This window comes from Penaeus chinensis, chromosome 31 (assembly GCF_019202785.1).
Source record: "Penaeus chinensis breed Huanghai No. 1 chromosome 31, ASM1920278v2, whole genome shotgun sequence".
Classification (NCBI taxonomy): Eukaryota; Metazoa; Arthropoda; class Malacostraca; order Decapoda; family Penaeidae; genus Penaeus; species Penaeus chinensis.
The window spans coordinates 23849214-23861713 of NC_061849.1; the positions used below are offsets into that span (position 1 = coordinate 23849214).

The window sequence follows — 12500 nt, forward strand, 5'->3', positions numbered from 1 at the left end:
CGATTAAAAATCCTGCACCGTGTCGGCACGCAATTGGAGCCTTTATACTTGGGATTAAGTCCGACGGTATGTGGATTACCATTCTTCTACTGATTCACTGGCTCGAATTCAAGTGCGATTTATAATCTCTTCGATGTTCTATACACGATCTCGTATTCTCCCCTATTTCCCTTTCCTCCGCCCTTCTCTCTCCCCCTTTCTATCTCCTTTTCTCTACCCTCTTACTTTCTTTATGCTTTTTTTCTCTCTCCCTTACTTCCCCCTTTCGTCTTCGTTGATTTTGCTCTCTCTTTTCCAGTATCCCTAAACTTTTTGTATGCCCCCCCCCCTCTCACTTGCTCACTCTCCCCATCACTCTGTCTTTGTCTGCCTCTCCTTCGGTTTCTCTAGGTAAGTGTTTGAGGTGGATGCTTGTGGATGGACGGCTGAGTTGGATAGTAAAAAATGTGGATAGGTTGGATAGCTGAATTAGGTGGGTAGCTGAATGGATAGTCCGGTTAGAATGAATGTTTAAATAGAAAGGAAAAATACCAATATTTGGTCGAGGAATGCAGGCTGGGCAGATTTCAGTCCCTAGTCCCTATTAGGATAGCTTGTCTGGGCAAGGGAGAGAGGGAATCCAGTCCCCAATCCCCTTTAGGGACAGATACATTGGGCTAGAGAAAGAACGAGAAGAATCCCCAATCCCTATTAAAAACAGACAGATTGGACTAGTGAAAAGCCGACACGAAACCCCAATCCCTCTGAGACGTGACGGATTGGGCGAAACGAATCTCCAATCCCCTTTAGGACAGACACCTTTGCCATATCTGAATGAATGCAATCCCCATTCCCTAGCAGGGCTGATAGACTGGACTCAACTCGCTCGCTCGCTCGCTCGCCCAATCCCTAATCCCTAATCCCTCCATTCCCGCCTCCCCTCTCCCTCCCCCCACGGCCATTACCAACGCCGCCGTCGCAACCACTGCTGGCATGACGTATCAAAAAAGAGGAACAGTTGTATGGTCTCATGCTAGAGATACTAATACGTGGCTTAGCGTCCACATGAGATTATCTTCTAGTGATAGAAGGCAGGCGAAGAGCAGGGAGGAGGAACGAGGGAAGAGAGAGAGAGGAGGAAGGAGGAGAAGTGGGAAAGAGGAGGAGAAGGGGGGGGGGGGGGTAAGGAGGAGAAGGAAGAGGAGGGGATATCAGTAAGAGACGAGGGGAAAGAGGAGAGAGAGAGAGAGGAGGAGAAGTGAGAAAGAGAAAGAAGTGGAAGAGAAGGAGGGGAGAGATGGAAAAGGGAGAGGAAGAGGAAGAAGAAGAAGAGGAAGAGAAGGAGGAAGGAAGAAAAAGCAGAGGAGGAGGAGAAAAGGGAAAGAGGGAGAGGGGGATGAAGCAGGAAGAGGAGGAGGAAGTGGGATAAAGAAAGAAGACGAGGAACAGAAGGAAGGAGAAATGGAGAGAAGAGGAGGGGCAGAAGAAAGGAAAAACAGGGAAGTAGAGTAGCAAGAGAAAGGAGAAAGGGGAAGAGGCGAAGAAGGATGGAGAAGGAGTTAGAGGAGGAGGGGAAAAGAGAAGGAGGAGAAACAATAATAAAGTGAAGGGGAACGGAGAATAGGAGGAGAATAAGGAGAAAGGAAGAAATAGTGATAAGAGAAAGAGTAATGTGTGACATAAGGGGGTGGTGAAGAGGAGGAGGGAGAGAAGGAAGAAGAGGAAAAGAAAAAAGAGAGATAGAGGAGGAAGAGGAAGAGGAAGAGGAAGAGGAAGAGGAAGAGGAAGAGGAAGAGGAAGAGGAAGAGGAAGAGGAAGAGGAAGAGGAAGAGGGAAATGCAAGAACTCATCCCTCCCTCTCCTTTTATTTTGTTGTCTCTATCTGTCTATTGGTTAAATTGTGTATCTATCAGCTTTTTTATCGGATTATCTTTGCACTCCCCCTCTTTGTTTCTGGTTTATTCTATTTTCTATTCTTCTCTCTCTGCATATCTATCTCTCTTCTCCTTCTCCCCCTTTCGCGCAACACCCGCTTTCCACTCTTTCTCTTTCACATTCTTCATTTTTTTATTTATCTTTTTATTTAATTTTCACTAGCATCACCCCCTTTTTCTCTCTTTATATCTTCTTCTCTTCATATCCTAATTCATTTCATCTCCTTCTTCTTTATTTTTCTACTTTCCTTCCACGTATCATTTTTCCATATGCCAACCATTTTCTTCTCTCTCTCTTTTCTTTTCTTTTTATCTCTAAACGCTGATCTTTTTTCTGTTTTTGTTCCTTGCTCGGACGTCGATGCAACCCGCGCACTAATAATAACATTGAAGTCGCCGACATCAACACAGAACATCTTAAGACATTGCGCAATGGGATGTTTTGGGATTCAGACGTCAAAGAAAAACTTTGAAGAAAGAGAAGAGACAGAAATAGACGGGCGATGAAAACGAAAAACGAAGGAAGGAAATAGTAGTGGATGGAGACCAGAGCTTAAGCCGATAATCATTTCTTTACAATTCACGCTGAACGAAAAATTCTGAAACCTTAAAGCCGGACGAAATATCTTGGAAAAGCACGTTACACTATCTTAACGCCTTCGTCATTGATATATATATATATATATACATACTCTCGCGACGGTAACACTCAGTTACGTGTAGGAGTGAATGAGTGAATGAATGAATATTCTCTTTTTCTTTCATTCATGAATATAGTAATGGCAAAGAGAGAGAAGTAGAGAGAGAAAGAGAAGAGAGAGAGAGAGAGAGAGAGAGAGAGAGAGAGAGAGAGAGAGAGAGAGAGAGAGAGAGAGAGAGAGAGAGAGAGAGAGCAAGCGAAATGAAAAGGCAAAGAGATTTAGGAAGAGACAGAGAGAGAAGAAGAAAAGGAAAAGACAGAAAGGAAGAGAAAGAAGAAGGGCTGAAGAAAAAGAGATGAAAAAGTGACGAGGAATAATACTAATAAAACAAAAACAAAAAAACACTGAATAGAAAAGAAAAAAAAAGAAGGTAAACACGAAGAAAAAATCTGGAAAAGGGGAAAAGCGTTTTAAGAATACAAATAATGAAAATTCACCAAGAATAAAGATATATTCGTCATAACAACATCAATCTCCGCAGGCGCTATGAATCACCACCGGTAACCCCACCACCGGTACCCTTTCCCCCACCCCCCCGTCCCTCCCCATGTCTCATTTCCCCCCTTCCCCTATTACTATTTTCCCCTCACCCCTCCATCTCCCCTTCAGTTTAACCCCTATTTCTCTCCCTACCCCATTCCCTCCTCTCTGCCCATAACCCCATCTCTCCCCCTTCCACATGCGCTCTTCTCTCCCCCTTCCCCATTCCCTCCTCTCTCTCCTTTCCCCAACCCCCCTCTTTCCCTCTTCCCTCCTCTCTCTCCCTTCCCCATTCCCCTCTATCTCCCTCATCCATTGCCTCCCCTTTTCCCCATCTCCGCAATTCTCATTACACCCCACGCTATCAACCCTTCCCCATCTTACCCCACAACCTCCCCATTTTATCCCCCCCACCCCTAATAGCCCCTCCCCTCTCCCCTCCAGACCCCATCCCACTTACTTCCGTAAGTCACTTCCCCCCACCTTCTCCATCCCCTTATTTCCTACCATTTCCTCCTCTCATTCCCTATGTCTTCCCTACCTCTTCTCTCTCTCTTCACAAAACTTCCCAAACCTCTTTCTCTCTCTCTTTTCTCTCCACCCCCTTTCCCCCTCTTTCTTGCCCTCCCCACCGCCCTATCCCTTCGCTACCTCGTGCTTACCCCCTACCTATCCCCTCCCTACCTCCCTTCCCTATCCCCTACCCCCTTTCCTCCCCATCTCCCTCCCCACATCCCTTCCCTCCCACCCTCCTACCCCTACCCACACCCTTCCCTCTCTCCTCCCTACCCTTTCCCACCCATCCCTCTCCCTCCCACCCTCCTACCCCTACCCACACCCTTCCCTCTCTCCTCCCTACCCTTTCCCACCCATCCCTCCCCTTTCCCACCCTCCTTTCCCCCTCCCCACCTCCCTCCCCCCTCCCAACCCCAAGGCTAAGTGACGAGTGACGAGGACAGTGAAATGCAATCATTCAAATATCTCGCTCTGGTGGTCCTTCCGCCAACGAGAACGGCGGCAGAGGCGGCGGGGAGAGAGGGAAGGGGGGTGGGGGGGGAGGTGGACGCTTGCGGATTGGTGGATTAGGGATTGTGGGTTTTGGGTGATTGGGGAGAGTGGGTTTTTGCGTGATTGGGTGATTGGTAACAAGGGGTTGGGGACTCAGGGTTAGGCGTGATTAGGATGATTAGGGATTGGGGATCTTGTGCGTCTCTGATTGTTGGGGATGAGGGAGGGAGTGCCGGGGATTGTGTTTTTTTTTTTTTTTTTTTAAGGCTCGGGGAACTGATTAATGATAGGGATTAGGGATTAGTGTTGGGGATTGGAAAGATTTTGGAGATAGAGGAGCCGAGTGCGAAGAGCTGCTTGCGTTTTTTTTTTATTTATCTTCCTGTCTGTTATTATTATCATTATCATTATTGTGGTTATTGTTTTTCCTGTTGTTGCTATTATTTAATTTATCTATCTCTGTCTGTTATTATTATTATCATTACTATCATTATTGTTGCTGTTGTCGCCATCAATATTATTTCTATTATTATTATTATTATTATTATTATCATCATCCTTATTATCATTATCATTATCATTATTTACATTATAATTATTATTATTATTACTATTATTATTATTATTATTATCATTATTACTATTATTATTGTTATTGTTATTATTATTATTAGCATTGTTATTGTCATTATTATAAGCATTATTATAATTATTATTAGCATTATTATTGATATCAATATTAATATTATTAGCATTATTATTATTACTATTAGTATTACTATTATTATCATCATTATTATCATTATCATTACTTTGTATTTATGATTTTTTTGGGGGGAAGGGATTTCTTTGTTTGTACTTTTGCTTTCTTTGTTTGAAAAGTTGATTTCAATAGTTCACGTTGCATTTTTTGTATATTGTTGTTGTTGACGGGACAGTGCTGTTAATGTTGACATGTAAACTGTTCTGCTGTAATTCTTTGCTTTTTGTTTCTTGGTAGCATATGTTTTTTGTCGATGATTGTATTTATTTTGGTAGTGAGAGAGAGAGAGAGAGAGAGAGAGAGAGAGAGAGAGAGAGAGAGAGAGAGAGAGAGAGAGAGAGAGAGAGAGAGAGAGAGAGAGAGAGAGAGAGAGAGAGAGAGAGAGAGAGAGAGAGAGAGAGAGAGAGAGAGAGAGAGAGAGAGAGAGAGAGAGAGAGAGAGAGAGAGAGAGAGAGAGAGAGAGAGAGGGGAGAGGGAGAGAGCCAAGACAGAGACACAAAAATAAATAAATACAAAATTAAACACAGATAGAGACAAAATTCAATGAGAAGATGAAACATAAAAAAAAAAAACGAACAAAACGAAGAAAAAAGAAAGACAAAGTGAGAAAAAAACGATAAAACGAGGAGAAAATAATGAGAAAAAAAATAATTAAATCGAAGAAAAAAAAAAAAGATCAAGAAAAAAAGACAAAGAGAAAAAAAATAAAGAAAAAGATATAGAAGGAGAGAGAGAGAGAGAGAGAGAGAGAGAGAGAGAGAGAGAGAGAGAGAGAGTGACAGAGACAGAAACAGAGACAGAGACAGAGACAGAAACAGAGACAGAAACAGCCAGAAACAAAAATAAGAAAAGAAAGGCAAAGAGAGAAAAAAAAAAAAAAAACAGAGAGAAAAAAATGAAAGAAAACGAAAGAAAATGAGAGACAAAAAAAAGAGAAAATCCCCACAGCCACCAAGCCAATCCAAAACCCAACCAACCAACCAACCAACTGACCTGTAGATCCGCACGTGCAGCGTGGCGAGGGGGGCGACATCCCCTAGGACTTCAGCCACCGTCTTGTCTTCAGTTTCAGGTACGTGTTCGAGGGGCAGAGGCCGCCAGTGTCGCAGCTGAAGGACGCCTGGAAAGGGCAACGAAATTGACGATTATGAGAGGTATGGTGATGATGATTGCAATAAGGATAATGAGAATAATATTAATAATAATAACAGTAATAATGAGAATAATAATGATGATGATAATAATGAGGATGATGAAGATAATATTAATAATAATAATAATAATAATGATAATGATGATAATGATAATGGTATGTGATAATAATAATAATAATAATGATAGTAATGATGATGATGATAATGAAAATAATAATAATAAAAATAGCAGTGACAGTAATAACATTGATAATAATAATGATAACAATAATAATAATAATAATAATAATAACGAGAACAAAACGACAACAACAATAATAACAACAACAATAATAATACAATAGTGTAATAATAATGATAAGAATAATAATGATACTACTACAACTAATAATAATAAAAAGGATAATAATAATGATAATATATTAAATTACCAAAAGGGAACTTGTTAACCGAAAATAATAAAAATGAGGAATAAATCAAGATTATGAAATTAAATAAATTGACATCATCGCGTTACATGTATTGAAGCGGGGTGGGGGGGGGGGGGGTATCACTGGCATTTTATTTTCAATTATGTCTCTTCCGAAGCGATTATCTATGATGCACATATCGAGTTTGATGGGAGAAAATGGTGTCATTTGAGGAGATTTAAACTTTCTTAGGATAATCGAGAAACTTTTTTTTTTTTCTGTTCTGTCTCTCATTCTCTCTCTCTTTTTCTCTTACTTTCTCCTTCTCTGTGTGTACGTGACACAGACACACACAAACACACACACACACACACTCACACACACACAAACACAGACACACATACGCACACAGTCACACACACACACACACACACACACACATACACACACACACACACACACTCACGCACACACACACACACACACACACACACCACTCATTCAGCCACACCTCACATACCACCACCTTCACTCCTATTATACTCCCCCATCCTCTCCCTCACTCTACACCGCCCACCCTCTCTCACTTCCCTCCCTCCTCCTCCCTCACTCACCCTCTCCTCCCTCCTTCTCCCTCCCTCACCCCTTCTCCCTCCTCCTCCCTCCCTCACCCCCTTCTCCCTCCTCCTCCCTCCCTCGCCCCCTTCTCCCTCCTCCTCCTCCTTACCTCTAGCCTGCGTCAGTTCCTCCGAATACCCCAGCTTCACCAGCGCCGCCTGCAGGAGATCGGTGAAGCGGGTGTGACCAGGAATGAGGGCGTAGCTGTCCATCTCCACACGCCCGCGCAGCTCCTCCACGCCCATGCCTACGCCCACGCCGCAGAGGGGGATGGTTTCTATCACCACGTGTAGCGGGATGTTTTTACCTGTTTGGAGAAGACGAAAGGAGGGGTTAGTTAAAAGGTTTTCTCTCTCTTTGTCTGTCTATCTGTTTATCTCTCTAACTATTTATCTATTATTTATGTGTATATCTATTCATTCGTTTTAGTTATCATGCTGAGAACTTATGATACTACAACTACTACTACTACTACAAATGATGATAATAATAATAATGATATTGATAATAATCATGATAATAATAAAAGCTAATAGTAATGATACAGGTAATAATGATGATAATAATAATGACAACAACAACAACAATATAATAATGATAACAGCGATAATGATTGTAAAAATGACAACAGTTACATGAATCATAATAAAAACAACACCAACAGTGGTATTAACCATAATAGAATTAAAGAAAATAAAATGATCATAATATCATTGATAGTGGTAACATATTTTCAATATTAAAAAATACTCTGTTACCAATGTAATCGGACTGAGAAGGAGAGCGAAAATGAGAGAGAGAGAGAGAGAGAGAGAGAGAGAGAGAGAGAGAGAGAGAGAGAGAGAGAGAGAGAGAGAGAGAGAGAGAGAGAGAGAGAGAGAGAGAGAGAGAGAAAAGCAGCTAAAGACAGGTAGTTAGAGCAGGTGGACAAGCGTTGTGCAACAGAGGGCATCACGTAATCTATGCTTATCTCCAACTCTGAAATAGGGCTTGTGGCATCGTTTTATAACCCCCACCCACTCTCTCGCCCTCCCTCCCCCCCTACTTATAATTCCTAACCCTTCTCCTCTTTCTTCTTCTCCTTCTATTTTCCTCTTCTTTCTTGCCTCTTCCTCCATTTTCTTTTCCTTTTATCATTCTTCTTCCTTTTTTTTTTTACTCCCCTCTTTCATTCTCCCTTTCGGTTCTCTTCTCCTGCATTTCCTCTTCCCTCCTTTATTCACCTCCCTTCCTTCTTTTTTTTTCAAATTCGTCTACCCCTCCCTTCTATCTCCCTCTCCCCCTCCTTCACTTAAACCTTCCCCGCCCTCATCTCTCTCCCCTTGTCCCTCCCCCCCCCTCACTAAACCTTTTGCCTCTCCCTTAGTCATCTCCCTCTCTCTCCTCCCCTTTCTTGCACTTCGCCCCTCCCTCACCTCTCTCTCTCTTTCTCCCTCATCTTCCCGACCCCCCCCCCCCCCCATCCTAACCTCACTCTCCCTCACGCCCCCTAAACCCTTTGTCTCTTCTCTTATTCATCTCCTTCTTCTTACACTCCGCCCTTCTCTCGCATCTTTCTTTCTCTCCCTCATCCCTCCCTAAACCTCCTCCCTTCCCCCTCCTCCCCTCCCTCTCCCCTTCCCCGCCTCTTCTCCCTCACCCCCCTACACCTCCTCCCACCCCCCACCTCTCCTCCCCCATCCCCCTCCTAAACCTCCTCCCACGCCCCTCCTCTCCTCCCCTCCCCCCTCCCCTCCTTCCCACACCTTCCCACACCCCGTCCTTCCTTTGGCTAATCTTCGGTGGAAAGGAAAGTCTGTAGATAGACTTTAGATATGTATCCGCAGCTTGGTTCCCCGCATCTCTCTTTTTTTTTTTCATTGGCCTCCCACTTCTTTCTTCTTTGGTTGTTCTTCTCCATTTATTTCCTTCTCTTTTTCCCTTTTCATTATCTTTTTCTTCTCTTTTCTTTCCGTTCTGTTTTCTTTTTTTTGATAGATCTTTTTTTCTCTCTCTCTCTTCTCTTCCCCTTCCATTTGCTCTGCCTTTCTCCCTCATTTTCTCATTCTCTTCCATTTCTTCCTGCAGTCTACTCCTTACGTCTTCCTCTTTTTTCTCTATTCGCCTCGTCTCGTCCCTTTTTTTTACTCCTTTCTTCACTTCTTCCCTTTTTCTCTCCCTTTTTCCTTTTCCTCCCTTTCCTATTTTCCCTCTTCGTTATCTCCGTCCCTTCCCTTCCCTCCTTCTCACCCCCTTCTATCCCCCTCCCCTCCCTTTTTCCCCTTTTCCTTCCTCTTTTTCCCCCATCTCCCTCCCCCTCTCCCCTCCTCCCATTCCCCCCACTCCCCCTTCCTCCCCTCCCCCCTCCCCTTTCCTCGAATCCCCCCACTCCCCCCTTTGCCCCTTCCCCTCTTCCCCCTTCCTCTCCTTCCCCTTGTTAGTCTTGCCTTGTTCTTATACTGGTTGACCTTCCTTTGACTGTCTCGGAAACCTCTGAATGTTGATGAAACGAGCGCCTTCGGAGGTTGAAAAATGGAACGAACAAGAGCGGAAGGAGAATTACGAATAAGCGTGCGTGGGATAGATAAATGGATTGACACACACACACACACACACACACACACACACACACACACACACACACACACACACACACACACACACACACACACACACACATATATATATATATATATATATATATATATAGAGAGAGAGAGAGAGAGAGAGAGAGAGAGAGACGGAGAGAGAGAGAGATAGTTATATATATATATACACAGACAGACAGACAGATAGATATAAATAAATATGTATATATAAACAGATAGATAGAAGCAAATAAAGACATACATATAAAAAGATAGACAGAGAGAACGGGGAAAAAACAGAGACAGAGACACAGTAACCCATAAAAAAGACGCATTTAAACTTAGAGAGTAAGATGTAGAAATACAGAACAAGAAATAAATGAAGGAAGTTAAAAAGCAACAAGAACAGCAAAAACAAGTTACCGCCAGAGTGCAGTGCCAACACCACAGCCGTAATAAAGCCAAGGATCGCATTCACCATATCGCTCCGGACCAATCTCTCTCTCTCTCTCTCTCTCTCTCTCTCTCTCTCTCTCTCTCTCTCTCTCCCTCTCTCTCCCCCCCTCTCTCTCTCTCTATCTCTTCCTCTCTCTCCCTCTCTCTCTCCCTCTCTCGCTCGCTCTCGCTCTCTCTCTCTCTCTCTCTCTCTCTCTCTCTCTCTCTCTCTCTCTCTCTCTCTCTCTCTCTCTCTCTCTCTTTCTTTCTCTCTCTCTCTCTCTCGCTCGCTCTCTCTCTTTCTCTCTCTCTCTTTCTCTCTCTCTCGCTCTTTCTCTCTCTCTTTCTCTGTCTCTGTCTCTGGCTCCGTCTCCGTTTCCGTATGTGTGTGTGTGTGTGTGTGTGTGTGTGTGTGTGTGTGTGTGTGTGTGTGTGTGTGTGTGTGTGTGTGTGTGCGCGCGCGCGCCTGTCTGTCTGTCTGTCTGTCCGTCTCTTTCTCTCTCTGTCTCTCTCTCACTTTGTCTCTCTCTCCCTATCTCCTCCCCTCCCTCCTAAGACCATCTCCGCCCCCCCATCTCTCTCTTTCTCTCCCTCCCTCCCTCCCTCTCGATCTCCCTGCTCTCCCCAACGCCTCACACCCACCACCACCGCCGCCACCACCACAATCACCACCACCACCATCGCCGCCGCCGCCGCCGCCAAACACCTCTGCACTTGGGACTGCGACTTAGTGTGATCCCTATGTGAAGTCCACCCTTACAGCCTAAACATGGCGGCATTAGGCAACTGCGAAGCATCCACCGAGATCCGGTAAGCTAGATTAATGCTCTGCCAGAAGGATTGCATGAGTGATATCAGCGCTGAAGTTTGAGTCTTCCTTTTTGTAACCTTTATCTGATAATCCTCGTCTCTCCTCTGCTGGGATTTCGGTAGCACACACACACACGCGCGCGCGCTCCCTCTTTCGCGGGGAAGGAGAGGGAGAGAGGAAAGGAGGAATGGGAGGAAGAGGGGAAGAAAGGTTGAGAGAGGAGGAGGAAGAAAGAAAAGGAGGAAGGGATAAAAAGGAGGAAGAGAGGAAGAGAGAAGAGAAGCAAGAAGAAGTAGAATAAGGAGACGGAAAAGAGAGGTGAGAGTTGGAGGATGAGAGAGAGAAAAATCATGGAAACAGATGGTGGGAAGGGAAAAATGGAAAGAGAGGTAGATAGCGAGATGACTAGACACCGTGGAAAAGACAGACGAGTAAAGAAAATGAGAGAGAGAGAGAGTGAGAGAGGTGGATATAGATAGTGAGAGAGAGATAGAGAGAGAGTTGGCTACAGAGTGTGAAAGAGAGTTTGGAGCTAACCTGCCAACCACCGTCGAGTTTATATAATCATTTCCAGCTTTCGAAATGCTTGAAGTGTGTGTGGCCGCTGCTGAGTGATTAGATACTTGCGAGTAAGCGAGACACTGCCACAGAAGGGGAAACAGAAAGAAGAAGAAGAAAGGGAAACAGGAAGAAGAAGAAGGAGAAGAAGAAGGAGAGTGGGAAGAAGAGGGTGTGACAAAGGAGAAAGGAAAGGATAAGTTAGAGAGAAACGGAGGAGAACGAATGGCTGAGTGTGTGTGTGTGTGTGTGTGTGTGTGTGTGTGTGTGTGTGTGTGTGTGTGTGTGTGTGTGTGTGTATGTGTGTGTGTGTGTGTGAAAGAAAGACTTAGCTAATAAAAACAGAAAGACTGGAGGACAGATGCATATAAAATGAACACGCCAAATAAAGATACTATTACTGCTACTACCACTACAAATGATAGTAGTAGTGGCAGTAGTAGTAATAATAGTAGTAATAGTCGTAGTAATAGCGACAACAAAACAAGATAATAATAGTGATAACAATCATAATAATGGTAATGATAATAAAGATAATAATGATAGCAATATGCTAACGATAATAACAATAATAAAGATAGTAAAAATAATAATAATAATAATAATAATAACAATAATACTAATAATGATCATAATCATAACATTCCTAAAAAAAATGACAATAGCACTATCAACACGAAAAAATAAATACAATAATTTCAACAACAACAATAAAACCACCAAAAGAAATGATACAGAAACATAAAGCAAGTTTCGAGTGCGTTCTCACCACGCCCCCCTCCCCCCCCTTCCCCCCCGTCCCCCCTCTTCCCCTTCCTCTCCCCTGCTCCCCCCTCTTCCCCTTCCTCTCCCCTGCTCCCCCCTCTTCCCCTTCCTCTCCCCTGCTCCCCCCTCTTCCCCTTCCTCTCCCCTGCTCCCCCCTCTTCCCCTTCCTCTCCCCTGCTCCCCCCTCTTCCCCTTCCTCTCCCCTGCTCCCCCCTCTTCCCCTTCCTCTCCCCTGCTCCCCCCTCTTCCCCTTCCTCTCCCCTGCTCCCCCCTCTTCCCCTTCCTCTCCCCTGCTCCCCCCTCTTCCCCTTCCTCTC

The 12500-nt window shown here is 44.1% G+C and overlaps 1 protein-coding gene across 1 annotated transcript in view; it reads right to left on the minus strand.

Moving 5' to 3' along the window:
• Positions 1-12500, minus strand: part of LOC125042097 — a 111928-nt gene that overhangs the window by 16062 nt on the left and 83366 nt on the right. Inside the window, exons 3-4 of the mRNA XM_047637565.1 lie at positions 7157-7354; positions 5851-5985 (exon numbers count right to left, since the gene is read on the minus strand). Of these exons, the coding sequence (XP_047493521.1) occupies positions 5851-5985; positions 7157-7354 (333 nt within the window). The remainder of the gene's footprint in view (positions 1-5850; positions 5986-7156; positions 7355-12500) is intronic.